Here is a 16518-nt window from a genome sequence, read left to right as displayed (position 1 = left end):
GCTCGTATTCGCAGTTCTTCAGCGATGTTCCGGAGGTGGCACTAAGCACCGCGTGTGTCACCAAGCTTTTCCTCCTGAGCCCGTAAGGAAGGTAGGATCTGCTGTTCTATGAATGGACCCCCGTGAGACTCAGAGAGGCCACAGTCACTTATCCAGAGACACGGAGCACAGGCTGTGATTAGCACTCAGACCCAACTCAACTGAAGCTTCTGGTATGTATACCGGAATCTTTTTCTAGCCATCTTCGCTACTAAGCACTTCTTGTTGGGAGGCTCTATAAGAAGAGACTGGAGACTCAGGAAGATGAAAACGGGATTGATTCTGATTCTAGCCTCACAAGTTACTCTTATCACTGGACCATACACAGCCATCCTCATTTAGCTGTGACTTATGTAACGGTTATTATTATCATTTTTGTAATCGGTTATTTTCTCTGTCCTAAGCATCCACCGTCACTCCACACTAAGCCAGCATCTTGACCGCCCTGGACTTTGTGCTCTCTGACATCATTTTCAGAGCTGCCTTCCTCAGGCATTTGCTTCCTTTGTTCAGAGTTTTGGTGTAACTAGGCGAGAGCCTGAAAATTCCTATTTTAAAGTTTTAACTATAAATTTTATTAAGAGGGTCTAATGCTATAGATAACCCTTTCTTACTTTATCACGTTGCAGAGAGATGTGTGCATGTTGCTGCCTGTCCTTGTGTTCCTCCCTCTTGACAGCTACACGCTGTTCTGCATCTCTGTGCCTCACCTTGCGCTTGCTCCCTCTCTGTAGCATCACTGTATGGTAGGAATTCAGTTTTTCTGAGATCCAGTGAGCTTACAGAATTTGCTGGAGGCCACAGGTGCCAGTGTGAGACCTTTCTGGCTGCCCACGGTGTGCTGTGTTTTGGTACAGTGGAGAAAACACAGGCACTGGAGCCAGAATCCAGCGGCTCAAATCTTGGCCACCTCCTCACTGACTACATGGCCTTGGCCAAGCTGCTTCATGTGTTTGGACCTCAGTTTTCTCGACAGCAGAGTGGGTAATCATAACTGCCTGCCTATTGTGTGAGACTAAAGTCTTACTGCCTCGCTTTAGCATGCGAGCACTGTGTGAACTGAGGTTTTGCAGACTCGTCAATTCTCATGAACTATAAATATGTGGTGGCCAATAATGGTTCTCACCATGTGGAAGACTCCATAAAGATTCAGGAGGCAAGGCTCAGTAGCGACCCATGCGGAAGCTCAGGCAGAGGCAGAAACCTCAGTGTGAGAAAGCAAGCAGAAAAGGATCAACAGCTGCCTTAGGCTGCACCAATGGGGAGCTGCTGTGTGCAAATTCAGGCTGCACCAATGGGAAGCTGCTGTGTGCAAATTCAGGCTGCACCAATGGGAAGCAGCCATACACATAGCTTTGTTCTGTGCTGTGGCTCAGATATTTGAATACTTGTCCTCAACTGATGTCTTAGAAAGCTACAGAACCTTATGCTATAAAGGCTTTATGGAGGAAGTACATCACCAGGGAGTCGGCCTTGAGTTTTCACCCTACTTCCTCCCTGCAGACCGATGTCACCATCCGTTCCACAGTCATGCTTTCTGTCCAGCTTTCGTCTAACCGTCCTTTATTATCTGAGACCACCTCCTAGCGCTGTCTTCTCGTGACCGCTGCTCCAGTGGCCACCTCCTTGCCTGTGGCCTCAGGCAAGGTATTTAACTTCTTAAATAAGTTTTTTTTTTTAACTTAAAACCATGTCTGTTTTCTCATGTGCAGAATGGAAATAATAAAGCTGCTGTGAGCATCCAGGAGAGCACTGCACAGCCTCCTCATGCTAACCACGCTGAGCCTTATTATGACCGAAAGCCATCTCAAATTGCATGCCAAATTAGGTGTCTTGTCGTCAGATATTCGGTCCCAATAATAAGAAAAGTAATTCATAAAACTAGTACCAAGAGTGGGGGTACTACTATGTGATAGACCTAACTGTGTGCTTTGTTGACTTTTGGTTTGCCAGAGGAATATGGAAGAGCTGGGAGCTGGAGAAGCCCTAGGATGCTGTAAACAGAGCTTAGCGGGTCATTCTCGTGGGAGTATGGAAGACAAAATATGGAGAGAAATAAGGCCAGCAGAAGCCCGACTCATGAGATCCCAAAGAGAAACAACAACTCTTAATTCTGTGTCCCAAAAGAAAGATGGTGTTCTGAGCCCTGGAGGGCTGGAAGGGGTTAGGGTATGATGCAATGTTCGTCGGTTGTTAAAGCAAGAAGGAGCTTATAAGTAGTGGAAGAAGAGCAATTGGTCAGAAGTGGCTAATTAGGACCGGGTAAACACTTCAGATGGGAGCAGGTGCCTAAAATTAAGTCACCTTGCTGAGAAGAGTAGAGCCTAGAGAACTCCCATTTCGGGAGGAGAGAAAGGGGCAGAACTCCAAGTCTAATGGTTAAGTGAAGTTCTAAGTGCCTGTGATCATTGGACACACAGGCATCTAATAGGCATCTAATTCCATGGCCTTTTTTTTTTTTTTTGACCCTCCCCTGAGGTCTCCTAAGGGGAAGTCTTGGGACTTTCCTGGCCCAGGGCCAACTTCATAACAACCCAATACACATCAGAAGGTTTCTGCTAGCAAGGGAAAGGGAAGCAGGGAAACAGATCTGCAATCTGGCAAACAGTCCAAAGGGTCCTTCAGTGCTCACCCTGAGCATCACAGCCTACCTGAACTATCTGTCTTACCAGTTGTGATCACTAACTCAGCACCATTATCAATAAGAACAAGGCTTTCCAGCTGCTTCATGGGTGCCTGCCCCAGTCTGATCACTGTTCCTGCCTGTGTTCCCCTCTGAGTGATCTCTGTCCTACAGGTGGGAAAACAGACGCTTGCTCAAGAATATCAGCTGCCTTGATGGCTGGGGAAAGGAAGGAAAACCCACTTGATTCTGGGTGCTTCTCACCACAGTCCACAGTGTATCCACAATTCACTGTGCTGGAAGTTTCCTCTATACAGTGCACCTAATGCTGTGGTCTCGGCACTGCTCCTCCACCCAAGGAGCACTCAGCTCAAGGTTCCCCACCAACCCAGGAGTCTGTCCATCCTTGGGTAGAACATTTGAAAAGGATCTGCTGGCCCCTCTCCAGGTGCAACAACTGTGCCAATGTGACATACACTAAGTGAAGCACGGATGCTGTCCTCATGGGCTCACAACTTAGTGGAGAAGGACATGGGATAACTCTGTTCTGCAACTGTGAGCAGAGTGGCCTTACCTGTCCAGGAAGGCAACACATGCCTTTAAAACAACTCTCACAGGATGGCGTGGTGGCACAGGCCCATGATCCCAGAAGTAGGGAGACTAAGGCAAAAGAGTTTCTAGATCAACGTCACCACTCTGGGCCATCCAATTATAAGTACATGTGTATATGCATGATGGGTGTGCATGTGGGTGTGTTTTGGAAGTGTGTGTATGATGGGTATATGAGTGAATGTGTGTATATGCGTGCATGAGTGCATGTGTGTGTATGATGCATGTGTGAGTGTGTGCACATGTATGAGTGCATGTGTGTGCATGTATATATGATGGGTATGTTAGTGTATGCATGTGTGCACGTGCGTGCATGAGTACATGTATGCGTATAATGCGTGTGAGTGTGTGCATGTATGAATGCATGTGTGTATATGTGTATATGATGGGTGTGTGAGCGTGTGCATGTGTGTGTATGCGTGCATGAGTGCATGTACACATGTGTGCATGCATGTGTGTTTATGATGGGTGTGTGAGAATATGGACATACACATACCATGACACAAGAGCTGAGGTCAGAGGACAACTTTCAGGTGTCAGTTCTCTCCTTCCACCATGGTTTCCAGGGATCAAATTCTAATAAATGTTGGTTAAGTCAGAGGATGAGCAGGGCCCATCAGGAAAGCGGGGCGGGGGCTTTAGGCAGTAATGAGGGGTGATCTGGTTTGCGTACAGTGCTCTGGATCCACACAGCACTACTACGATCATTTCCATTCTGCAGATGAGGAAAAGGACACACAGATGTTAAACACCTAGCTTGAGGTCACATGGCTTCTGGGCAGTGGCGGCTGGGGCACAGGTCAGAAAGAGAACACATCATAGCAAACAACACTGGGAGCTGCCTCAGATATTAAAAAGGAGCTCAGACAAAAGCTTGTAACTCCAACTCTGGGGAAGCAGAGGCAGGCGGGTTCCTGGGGTTCACTGGCCACCACCCTAATACTTAGCAAGTCCTGGCCCAACAAGATACCCCATCTCAAGAAGATTCCTCCTGCGATAAATGGGTACAGATACAGAGACCTACAACTGGGCAGTGTCAGAGAGTGAGAGACTTTGGAATACTCTAATGAGCTGTCTCCATCAGACTCCTCCCCCTGGGACTCAGAGGAAGAGGAGGCAGAGGAACAGAAAGACTGTAGAGTCAGTGGGGACAGACGATGACACCCGGGAAACAAGGTTTTCTAGACACGCAGGATTGCTGCGCATATGAACTCACAGATGCGGCAGCACACACAGAGCAGCACAGGTCTAAGCCAGATGGGGTCCCAAAGGGAGAGGTTAAGTAGCACAACCCCCATCCACAACCAGAAGCTACCTCCAATTGATAACTGCTCTCAAAAGAAAAATTAATTTTCTCTAATGGAGTCTCACTAGATATACAAACCACACTGAAGGGCAGGCCCAATTGTTAATACAAAACCAACTCAATGGTATTTTTGGAGGGTTTTTTTTTCTTTAAATCTCATAATGTTTTGTCTAGGTGTTTATTTATTTGTTAGTTACCATTTTATTTTTACCTTAAGATCGTTTGCTTATATATTATGGTTTCCAATTTTGTTTCTGTATGTGAGAATATGTATGTTAACTCACCACCTGCATGGGGGTTTCTTGTGATTTTTTTCCTTTACTCTTTTTCTCTATTTTTATTTATTATTATTACATTGATGCCTGTTTGTATTCTGGTGAGAGAGAAAGGGTGTAGACTTGGGTGGGTAGGGAAGTGGGAAGGATCTGGGAGGAGTTGGGGAAGGGGAACTGTAATTAGAACCTCTAACCATTCAGCAGCTCCTCGGCATGGTCTGCAGTCCTAAACTCAATTCTTTTTCTTGCCAAACTGCACGGTTCTTTGATGTCTCTGCTCTGTTTTCGTTTTCTCTCTTTAAGGACCCGAAGAAGAGCAGTTAAGAGTAACCACACTACAGCCTGAATGCTCCCGTCTTGATATTTCCTTCAGCAAAATAAATTAACCTTTACTTTGGAATTTAGCCTGACTCCAGTTCTCAGGATACAGGCAGAATGTAGCCAGATTCTTGGCCAGATTATAACAAGAATGGCCTCTCACCCAGTTCCCAGAGCATCCCCAATCCTGCTGTCTCCCTCCAGTGTCAATAAAGGGTGTACATGAGCGAGAGCCTTGAGGGTGCTGGGAAGAACTAGGGTTTCTCTCTTGCTTATTAAGGAAGAAAATCAGATACAAACTTGCACTCCAAGCCTCACTTTGAAGAACTGAACTAGAATGCTTTAGCACCTTCCCATGTCTGCCTGGAGCCTCCTGATGGCTCCCGTGGAAGAAACAGAGGATTAAGTGAAAACAGGTACAGACAGGATCCGAAAGGGGTAACTAGACACTAGCAGGCAGCTAAGGCCCTTGACTCTGGTCTTATCTGTGTCTATAATTAGGCACACCATAAGGAGCACAGCCTCCAAGAATAGGACACACCCTGTTGGAGACCAGAGACTGTGTGTGTGTGTGTGTGTGTGTGTGTGTGTGTGTGTGTAGGTCCCCAAGGCCCTGCTTGCTTCTTGCTGATGTTCTGGGCTGCAGGCATGTGGTTTTGCCTGCTCCTCAGCACCTTCTGGGCCTCTCTTTCTCCTCTCTACCTCTTCTCCCACCTGAAATACCATCTGCAGTGTTTCTGAGGGTCTTGGCTACAAAGTGTCAATTGACACTGTCCCTCTGGTCCTTTATGTGTTCTCTTTGATGGGTGCCAACCAGATATGATTTCAGGTCTCACTTTTGAGCTTGCTCCCTACAGCCCTTCAGAGCCACACCTGGCTGCTAGCTAGAGGCGAGGAAACGCCATTAGTCTCTCTGGTTTCCTGGCACGGTCCCAGGAGATTGGTTTTCTTGGTTCAAGTGCAGCTAAAAAAAAAAAATCTTCCTCGGTTTCATATCAGCAGGATCTGCCCTCAGCACACCCTCCAACAAGAATGGGCAGGAAGGGTAAATATTTATTCTACAAATGAATGAATCTGATTCCATCTTCAAAAGAAAGCTTTTGTATAAATTATCATAATTTCTCCCTCCTAAGATGCCACCGATTTGAAGATGTTTTTATCTACTGAATAACAGCTTTTTCAGGAAAGGGAAAAAAAAGTGAATAAATTAACATGTCAATTGTAACATACACTCTGAGGCTTTTAAAAAAACTCTTTGGACCAATGAAATAATAAAAAATAAAGATTGTAATTTTTTTCTTTTTGGTTCTGGGTCTCTCAGAAAATAGGTTCTCAAACCTGACTCAGCCGCGGTGATGTAATGCACAGGCAGGTTCCCACAAAGTGTACAGCAGAGCCTCAGATCTGACCCCTGGGGACTCTAAATCAGCAGGGCACCGACACCAACGGCAGGCTCTGCACAGCTAAGGGACAGGCCTGTCCCCAGAAGAGACGGGTCTGTGCAATGCCACCTGGGGGCTCTGTCACAGACCTTAGGAAAGCTCCTGCCCTTGAACCTCAGGTCCCCACTGTAAAACCCAGGGAGGACGCATGGTTTCCATGTGTTCTTTGGGCAAAACCCATGGGGTTTGCTTGGCTTCCACGGGGTGCGGGGCGGGGGGGGGGCTGTGCTGGGAGTAAGACAGAGGGAGGTTGTTGTACTCAGTACTCCCACTTCACCCAGTGTAACTCTCCATTGCTTAAAATTTTGTTTGCAAAATAATTTTGAGGCTAAACATAATCTGGAAAACAGAGGGAAATGGTTGTTCCCATTTCTTGCACTGTTTACAGCCCGTGCTTCAGTTTTCAGTGTTCCCAGCATGCTCTGCGCTCTCTCTACACCCCAAGAGCGGGTAAACACCTCTGGGAAGGCCTAGACCAGTGCTTCTCAACCTTCCTAACACAGTGACCCTTTAATAAAGTTCTCCCCATGCTGTAGTGACCCCAACCAGAAAATTATTTTTCTTGGTACTTTATAACTGTAATTTTTGCTACTGTTATGAATTGTAATGTAAATATCCGATACATAGGATATCTGATAAGCGACCCCTGCAAAAGGGTCGTTAGACCCCCTAAGGGGTCGTGACCTACAGGTTGAGAACCGCTGGCCTTGACGGTTCATGTGTTTTAGGCTTTGCAGGATGCATAGGGTCTGTTCCAAGTACTCAGCTGCGGTCTTGCACCAGCTCATCAACAACACACACATAAGGACTGGGCACAGTTCTTCATCAACAGCACTAATAAATCTGTTATTGGGCCTGTGGGTTGAGTCTGCTGACCACTGCACTCTGGTAGTCATTGCGCAGTAATCTGTCAGGTGAAGAAACTGAAGCCCAAGAAGGTGACCCAAAGAGCCAGCGGCTGTGTCCCCGTCTTCAGTCTCCAATAGCGCACCTGCTTCCTTAACTCACAAGGCTCACTTAGCCGCCTCTCCTGCCTAACCAGGACTGTGGTCCTCTGGGAACTGCGAATGAGAGAAGGTGCCGGGACAAGACAAGTGCTCCGCTGCTCTCTCACAGATCAGTTTTCCTCCAGGTTCTTAGAGGGCTATAAAAAGCCCCCTGGCCTGCCTCCTGGGCAGCAGACTGCTGGTGAATTCCCCCAGCTGGAATGACCGCAATGTGGTGCCACATTCTGCCCCCACCATGGCCTGACAGCTGTGCCAGGGAGAAGAACCACGCCTGGCCAGTGCTGCCCCTCTATCCCCCATGACCGGGAGTCACTGGCATTCCGGAATGGAATTTTACATGGAAGGCTAAGCCAGCCTGGGGCCCTCCTGGATCAGCCTCTGAAGGCCTCTTTAATGCTAAACACCAGCTATAATGGGATGGTTGGGAGGGGGAAGACTTATCACCTCAACTCACAGGGCTGCCTGTCTGTACCCCTTCACTGATGGAGGGTGTCCCTCAGGATGGCTCGGAGTTCCTTCTCTCAGTACCTGTCCCATCCCTACCTTGTGGTCTTTACCTAGTAAGCACTGCCCTGCCCCCAACATTCATACAAAACATCAAGAAAACAATGTTAAAGATAAATGAGACAGTATGAGAAGAAAAAGGTTCACACTGCAAAGCAAATGTTCAACAGAGTCCAGAGACCACTGCGCCAGCTGCACAGCTGACAAGGGTTAATACCAGACAAACTATTCAGAACCCTAAAATTAAACAGCAAAAGAACCAATAGTACAGTTAATAAATGAGCTAGTGAACCATAGTCCTCAAAAGAAGTACAAATGACCAATAAGTACACGAAAAGATGTCAGATACCCTTAGCCACCAGGGAAATACAAAACTGCTAACTACACTGAGATTCCATCTTACCTCCGTCGTGGCCAGCAGCTCAGAAATAAATAACAACACAAGACTGTGAAGAGGTGGGGAGAAAAGAACCCTTATACAATCCTGGGGGGAAAGAAAGTTGATGCAGCCACAATGGGAATCAGGGAAGGGGTTTCTCAAAACCCAAGAGCTAGAATTACTATATCATCTGGTAGGACATTCCTGGGTATGTCCAAAGACCCAAAAGTCTGCATGACACAGAGATGCGTGCACACCACATTTACTGTGGCACGTTCACAATTGCCAAGCTAAGAAATCAGCCCCAGTGCCTATCCGTGAATGAACTGGGGGAAATGAGGTTTGTATGCATTACTCAGCTACCAAAACCAAATTATGTCACCTGCAGGGAAGTGGCTGGAACTGAAAATTATCATGTTGAGTGAAGAAAGCCAGACTCATGAAGACAAATACATGTTTGCTTTTTTTGTTTGTTTGTTTGGTTTTTTTCCTCGTGTGGGCAATCTAGATTTAAGAAACAATACAGGATCCGGGAGGTGGATGCATGCCTTTCATCCCAGCACTTGGGAGGCAGAGGCAAGAGATTTTCTGAGTTCTAGGTCATTCTGGTCTGCAGAGTTCCAGGACAGCCAGGCCGACACAGAGAAACCCTGTTTCAAGAAACAAACAAAACGAACAAACAAAAGAAGAAACAATATAGAAGCGGAAGAGGAAATATTTGTGTACCCCTCTGGCTGGTAACTGGGGGCTCTGATAGTCATAGTCCCCTTCTTGCTGGTAGTTGTGGGCATTTAAGGCCACAGTAAACTATACACGTGTAAGGAAATGCCGTTATGTAGCATCTTGTATGATAAACGTATGCTAATGAGAAAGGAACTTAGGTTTGCAGGCAGACAGAGCTGAGTGGATAACACAGCCTTTTAAAGACCCTAGAGCTTCATCTGTAAGATGGGGATGATAGTATCTACACGGACTGGGGTCATGGTGAGTGTCAACGTGAGTAGGCTGTGACTATAAACACTCAGCGTTTGGCATCGGTTGGACCCTGAGGACATAATGCAGAAGACACTCCTACATGTTGGGATTCGCCTGGAAATGGAAGACACGTGCCAGCGAGAACTGGAATCTTCTAAAAGCCTGGCCTCCCGAGGAGGACTGGTAACTGAAAGTCTTAGGGGAACTAAAACGGGGATTGTGGCAGAAGACCCCACAGGCGGGTGATGCGGGACTGGTCTCTTTCAGGAAGGTGCTGAACTTCTGGCGCTTCACCTATGGAAGGAGAATGGCTGTGCAGTCCACTTCCTAGGGCTACTGCCACGGCTGGGATGAGCCACAGAAGAGAAACTCAAGGATGAACCGGTATCTGAAAAGGAACTCCAGCACCAGTTCTCAGTCTGATGATTCTCCTATCACATGGCTGCTTCTTTCCCAGGGCGTTCCCCTCCCCCGCCCAGAAACTGTGGTGAAGTGGCAGTATACATTGATGCCCACTGGCACAGGGCGGTTGAGCCTTTGACCAAAGTTTCCCAAAAATGCTTAGCTGGAGAAGCGAGCTCCTGTCTCTCCTTCACAGTTTGTCTTGTTCACAAATAACCCCCACTTCCTTTGACAGCCCCCCATGCCATTGTGTTGGCAAAAGAAAACGCTGCAGGCTCATCTGACACGATGGGGCATGAGTTCAGAACCTGAGCCCCTGGAGGTAAGCTGACTGAGGACCGCCAAGCACTTGAGTGCCCCTCGCATGCTAAGCTCTGTGTACATATGGTTCACATGTATCTCCAAGAAAGGGCAGTCTCGCTTTCTACATTTAGCTTCACCTGGGACAGACAGTTCACTAGCTGGTAGGAGTCTACACTGAGGGACAGGTTCAGACCGCAGAGCTCCACTTGGTTGAAAGGTGGGAAAAGGCCTTTGAATAGCCCTCAGTTACCTAGGGCAGGCAACAGGAAATCCTGGAAGGGTGTATGAGCAGGGCCAAAGGGCATGGCAGAGCAGTGTATGGGAGCTGTGGTATTCACCAGTGAGAACAATTTTACCCAAGGGCTTTGCAAAATGCAGATTCTCCAGATCGCATCCCAGAACCCTGGATGGGATCTCTGAAGTGTGCTTTCTCTGAGCTCCACAGGGGCATGGTTTGGAGCCCAGGTAGATTAGGGAAACACAGCTTTAGACACACAGGGAGTAGTCCTTGAGGCACGCTGGAGAAGTCCGCAGTAGAAACAGGAAGACCCTGTAGGGGGAACAGGATATAGGAGAAGCAGCCACCCAATAACATTTCCCAATAACAGTCAACAGGATCTGGGATCTGACGGCACAGAGGAAGCAATGTGTCGTGATAAAGCCCATACTTCTGTCCCTCAAATCACGATCACCGAAACGGCAAATCCTGGTGTGGAAAATGACCGCATTCAGGGTCTACTCAGAACTGGATCCGCTCCCTTTCATTTCTTCACCATCTTGATAGACATTTCCTAAGTGCCGAACATGGCAGGAGGAACTGAGGAGGAGGCTGCGAACAAGCTAGGAAATGCTTGTCCTCAAAGAGCTCCTACCAACAGTACAAGACATGCTGCATTAACTGCAGCTGTGGAAATGACCACCAGCAGCACAGGGTGCTCTGAGCAGTGGCGAGCAGAGGCAGCTGGGAACTGGGAAACACTTCCCTGGGGAAGAAAAGTTTGCACAGTGACTAGGGGCGGCTGGAGTGAGGCAGGGAAGGAACAGAGTACTCAAAGCTGGAAGGAGTAAAACCATCAGCAGCAGGAGGAAGTGAGCTGTTAGCAGGAACGGAGCAGGATAACAAAGGCCTGGTGGTGGTGGTAGTGGCTGTGCGGGAGGGGGGGGGTGGGGGAGGGGGCACTACAAGATGGCGGCGTAGAGTGGGAAACCAGAGAGAGGTTGAGGTCTGCTTACTCCTCCGTACTCTCTTTACCTTTCACTGTGTGTGTGTGTGTGTGTGTGTGTGTGTGTGTGTGTGAGAGAGAGAGAGAGAGAGAGAGAGAGAGAGAGAGAGAAGCACATACGGTTGGAGGGGGTCACGAACCACACCATACATGCCAAGGCCGGAGAGCAACCTGTGAGTCAATTCTCTCCTTCCACTGTATGAGTTCTGAGGATCAAACTCAGGTACTCGGGCTTGGTGGCAATGTCTCTACCCACCGGGTCACCCCACATGCTCACTGGTTTTAAACTGCCCTGAACTACATCACACCCTCTTCTCCCCTGACTCCATCTTCACACACTAGTCCATCAATCCCAAAAATGCCACGCTGCTGCATGCAACCTGGAAGCCCTGTTCTCTACAGTGTGTGGGAAGGTGTTACTGGAATCCTCTGGAACATCAGGTGTACTGGGTGAAGACTGTTTGACCTCTGCCTCACGGTGTGCCCAAGCAACACCTGCTTTATCTCTTTTTCATTTCTTTACCGCGTTTCTGTTTGTAGTCCTCTTCCTGCCTCGCTTTCCTGAGTCTGGGATGCCAAGCATCCCTAACCACACCCAGCTTCCAGCTTTGAGCATTTCTTTGATTGATGCACCTCTAAGCGCAACCCACACAGCCTTTGGCAAGCCTTTAAGAGAAGCTTCTGCAAGACAATCCTACTGCCTCTCCTATAGGGACGCTAGCTGGAAAAGTGAGCTCCCATCTCTCCTTCACAGTTGGTCTTGTTCACAAATACCCTCACTTCCTTTGACAGCTCCCCACGCCATTGTGCTGGCAACAGAAAAAGCTGAACATCTGACACGGTGGGGCATGAGTTCTGAACCTGAGCCCCTGGAGGTAAGCTGACTGAGGACCGCCAAGCACTTGAGTGCCCCTCGCACACTGTATACATATGGTTCACATGTATCTCCAAGAAAGGGCAGTCTCGCTTTCCATATTTAGCTTCATCTGGGGCCAGAAAGTTCACAAGTTTGTCCTGTGGGAGTCGTGAGGCCTAGCTGTGTGCTACCTCACCGGTGTCCAGTTCTCTTTGGCGTACCGCAGGGAACCCCGAGGGAAGGGAGATTCTACATCTATGACGGGGTTGTGTGAATTCTGCTTTGCTTCTCCAAGGCGTTGTGCTGTGAGAAGAGAAAATCCCGCCTTCCCAGGTTTGCTCCTATTCTCTCTGTGGAGGTTTGATGGTATAATTGTGTCAGAGAACGTGCACAGGGTGACCGAGACAGAAGATTTGGAATCTAGTCTTGTTTAGGGCTTGGCTATTCCCTTGCCACCATGGAGGTAGTGAGCAGTATGCTTAAAATCAAGGCTGTGTTTAAGCCTTGTTCTGTGTTTCACACAGAAAGTGACTGCAGATCAATGTCAGTGGCTGTTCTGGATGGACTTGTATCTCCTGTCCACCCCCCTACCTTCAACCCATTCATATACTGAAGCCCTAAGTCCCATATGATAGCATTTGGAGCCAGAACCTTTAGGAGGTAGCTGAGGTCAAATGAGGTCATGAGAACGGCCATTAAATCTGAGGGAGCTGGTGTGCATCTAAGAAGAGAAGAGGTGTGTGAAAACCCAGAGAGAAGACGAAAGCCAGGAAAAGACTTCGTCCAAAGTCGACCTTGATCCTGGGCTACCAGCTCGGAGAGCTGAGAAAAGAGATCCCGTTATTAAAGAGACCCGGTGTTTGGAACTGTGTCACAGCCAGCTTTCCTGAGAGGGGACAGCCTCTGACCCATGAGCTGTTCAGAGAGCACACAAGGCGAAAGACCGAACAGGGAGCCTAGGGCCAGTGGTGATTTCAACTGCTGTAGCTGCAAACACTGGTTGGTATTCTTGCCCAAGGCGACCCTAGCCTGCCCAAGATCACCCTACCCTGAGATGGTGGGAGAGGCTAAAATGAGACCTGCCTTTTAAAAACTTTCCTTGATGTGGTGGTGGTGGTGGTGGGGTGTGCATTTACCTAAGGATGTGTATGGGGGGCACAACAAGGAAGGCTATGTCTAACTTTTGCTTCCTGTTGTGCTATGGCAAAATACGCCGGCGAAAGCAATTTAGGGGAGAGGGGACTTGTTTCATCTCCCGATTCCAGGTGACAGTCTGTTATTGCAGGGAAGCCAGGGCAGCAGGAATTTAGAGCAGCAAGTCACCTCCACAGGCACGGGCAGAGAGAGGAGGCATGCTTTGTGGTGCTCAGCTCGCCCGCTGCCTTTCTAAACAGTCCACACAACACACATCTAGGGAGTGCTGCTGCCCACTGTTAGGCTGGGTCTTCCCACATCAGTTTACAGAACCAAGGGAATCTCCATCCCCCTCCCCCCAAGGCATGTGCATAGGTGTTCATAGGCCAACCTAATCCAGACAATCCCTCACTGAGAGGCTCAGGTCATTCTAGAATGTGTCAAATTGATAAGGCCAGCCGCCACAGTCGGCTAACATAATTTCTGAAGTCTTATACTTTATCTTAAAGACGCATTTTGCACTCGAATTCACACAACTCTAATCCCCGTTTGCTTTTAGCACAGTATTTGAAACTGTTTCTCAAGGGAGAAAACAAGGGTGACTTGGTTGTGTGTACTCTGGTCACATACCGCTTTACTCAAGGGTCGGCATGGCCTTTAGTAGGTCACAGAGCAGTGCTGTTGTGAGAATTTTGCAGGATTCTTTTGGTCAGACGGTGGTGGTGCACACCTTTAATCCCAGCATTCAGGGGTAAGCAGAGACAGAGGGAGGTGGATCTCTGTGAGTTTGAGGCCAGCCTGGTCTACAGAGTGAGTTCCAGGACTGCCAGAAATACACAGAGAAACCCTGTCTCGAAAAACAAATCAAAACAAAACAAACAAAAAATAGACATTCTGATGAATTAGCTTGAGATGCATAAGAAGCATGCTTCATCTCACTTGATAAATCACATTGGTCTGTTCCTATCATGTGCCAGACACTGTCTCACAAGCTCTGCTTCCTGGCTTCTGGAAACTCACTTCCGGTGAAGGGAGCAAGATTCAGGAAGCTAACACTACAAAACTAACAGGACCCTGTGAGAAGAGTTATGCAGGAGAAGAAAAAAAGGTAGAAAAGGTCAGAGTCCTTGAATGCTCAGGGAGGTTCCACCTCTTTGCTAGACGTCTGGAGACTGCATTTTGAAGTGGCCCCATTGATTGGTACAGGGAACCAGACAGGATGGTATGCAACATATGAGGATGACCCTGGCTTTAGATGTGAGGCTGGAGCATTGGGGGAAAGCAGAAGGAATGGGAAGTGCCTAGTCTGCTTTTCTGCCCTGGTGTGTGGGTGTACCCTCGATCAGAAGTCAGTTAACAGGTGAAAACTGCCTTCAAATCATGCCTCAGCCTGCTCTCCTGAGACCCTGAAGGAGAAGGCGGATTTTGTGCTGGAGAAGGGTGGTGAAGAGGACGGGGTGGAGGGTCCTCTAAGGCCCTCTGAACTTACACACCTGCTCAAGCGCTCCTCCCAGCCCAAACCCTCCCTTTTGCCCCTGGGGCCGCATCAGAGCAAGCAAGGGGGAGGGTTGTTAAGTTGATTGTCGGAAGGGAGAGGAATTTTCCATTAACAGCAACAACAATAGAAACTGCTCCTGGTAAAGACACAACACTCTGTTTGCCAAGTGCCTTCACACCTGTGATCTCTGGATTCCAGAGGTGCCGCCTGAACCCAGGCATTTGACACTACTCCCGTGCACAAGTAGGCACACGCCCGCTGCAGTGTCCTAACCTTTATTAAGTCGCGCGCGCTCTAACCACCCCAAGGCCCCGAGAAGCCTTTATCTTTGCCCCCAGGGTAGTCCCAGCTGCAGTAGTCTGCAGGACTCTAAAACCTCCACCAAACAAACACAGGCAGACGCGCGGAAGCGTGCTCAGGCAGCCCTTTTTTCTCCCAAAGCAGCCGAAAACTTCGGTGTCCTGGGACTTCTCCTAGGGCGCACAGTAGGAGCCACAAGTGTGGCTGTTCTAGGACTATAACCTGTACCCCGTATTCAACCCTCTCCCTCCGTGTGGCCAGGAGGGGGTAGTTGGCTGACCTCAAGAGTCTTTCATAAAGTTAGGAAATAGCATGTTTAAACACGCCAATTTTCCACCCACGAGGGGACTCAGACCTAGGCCACGACACACACGAGATTGTTCCTGCTGCAGGAGGCACCTGTGCCCAAGGGTCCAGTGCCGGTCCCGCCAAGACCCACCGCCGCTTCTCCCCGTCTATCTCAGCTCCTCTCTGCTCTCGGATCTCCCAGGTCTCCCTTCCGGGCCACCGCAGTGGTGCCACTTACCCCGGCCTCGGTCCATGGCACCGGCGGGGATCCCGGGGAGCCCAGCCCAGGGCGCAGCAGCTGCCGCACGGGCGGCGTGCGCTCTTGGGGCTGCCCCAGCGGCTGGCTCGTCCCCTCCCCCAGACAGGATGCTCGCAGGACGCCCCCGCCCCGCCCTGCGCGCTCCCGGAATAGACCCGAGCACGCCTCGCCCCCTACGCCGCCGGTGTCCCGGTCCGGCACTGGCCAGCGCCACGCCCTGCTTTCCGGCGCCCTCCTGTTGGGCTAGCAGGGACAGCCTCACTGCCCACACACTTTGGTGCCGTGCCCGGGTTACCGACCTGCCTGGACCACTCAGTTTTGCTTGCCCTCCGCTAAAGTCAGGGAAGCTAACCACTTCACTTCCCAGTCAGGCTGTGTCTTTGGGGACTGCATTAGGACTGCTTAGGCCCACCTTTTTGGCTTTGAGTTTATCTCCACTTCCAGAAGTTCTTTTCTGAGTCCCTTCCAGCCTAGATAGCCAGGCCGGTAAAAAGACAACAAAGGAGCGAGAGAGGAGTGAGAAACAATAAACAAAGATCTTCAGAAAGAAAATCTCCCAGGAAAAGGAGAAACAGAAAATTGCGAAAACGACAGGTGGTAGATGGGGCCCACTTTCAACTTTCCGAGTTCCTAATGTACTAAAATGTGAAGAGATATCAAGCCAGCGTGATAGACATTGCAGAAGCGAAGAGTTTTAACACCGAAAATAAAATACAGTGCATGCCTCTGAAGATAATTACGGGATGCAGAAAATGAATTACTACAGCCCAGCCAAGAG

At 49.0% G+C, this 16518-nt stretch overlaps 1 protein-coding gene across 1 annotated transcript in view; it reads right to left on the bottom strand.

The window, feature by feature from the left end:
* Afap1l1 (actin filament associated protein 1 like 1) overlaps window positions 1–15826 on the bottom strand; it is a 57608-nt gene extending 41782 nt beyond the window's left edge. The window contains 1 exon segment of the mRNA XM_048419715.3: window positions 15720–15826. Coding sequence (XP_048275672.3) covers window positions 15720–15735 — 16 coding nt within the window. The 5' untranslated portion in view covers window positions 15736–15826.
* Window positions 15827–16518: the final 692 nt, after the last annotated feature.

Source organism: Myodes glareolus, chromosome 13, assembly GCF_982192425.1.
Source record: "Myodes glareolus chromosome 13, mMyoGla1.1, whole genome shotgun sequence".
Classification (NCBI taxonomy): domain Eukaryota; kingdom Metazoa; phylum Chordata; class Mammalia; order Rodentia; family Cricetidae; genus Myodes; species Myodes glareolus.
The sequence above is the reverse complement of the archived record's forward strand: the minus strand, read 5'-3'. Positions and strand labels throughout refer to the sequence as shown.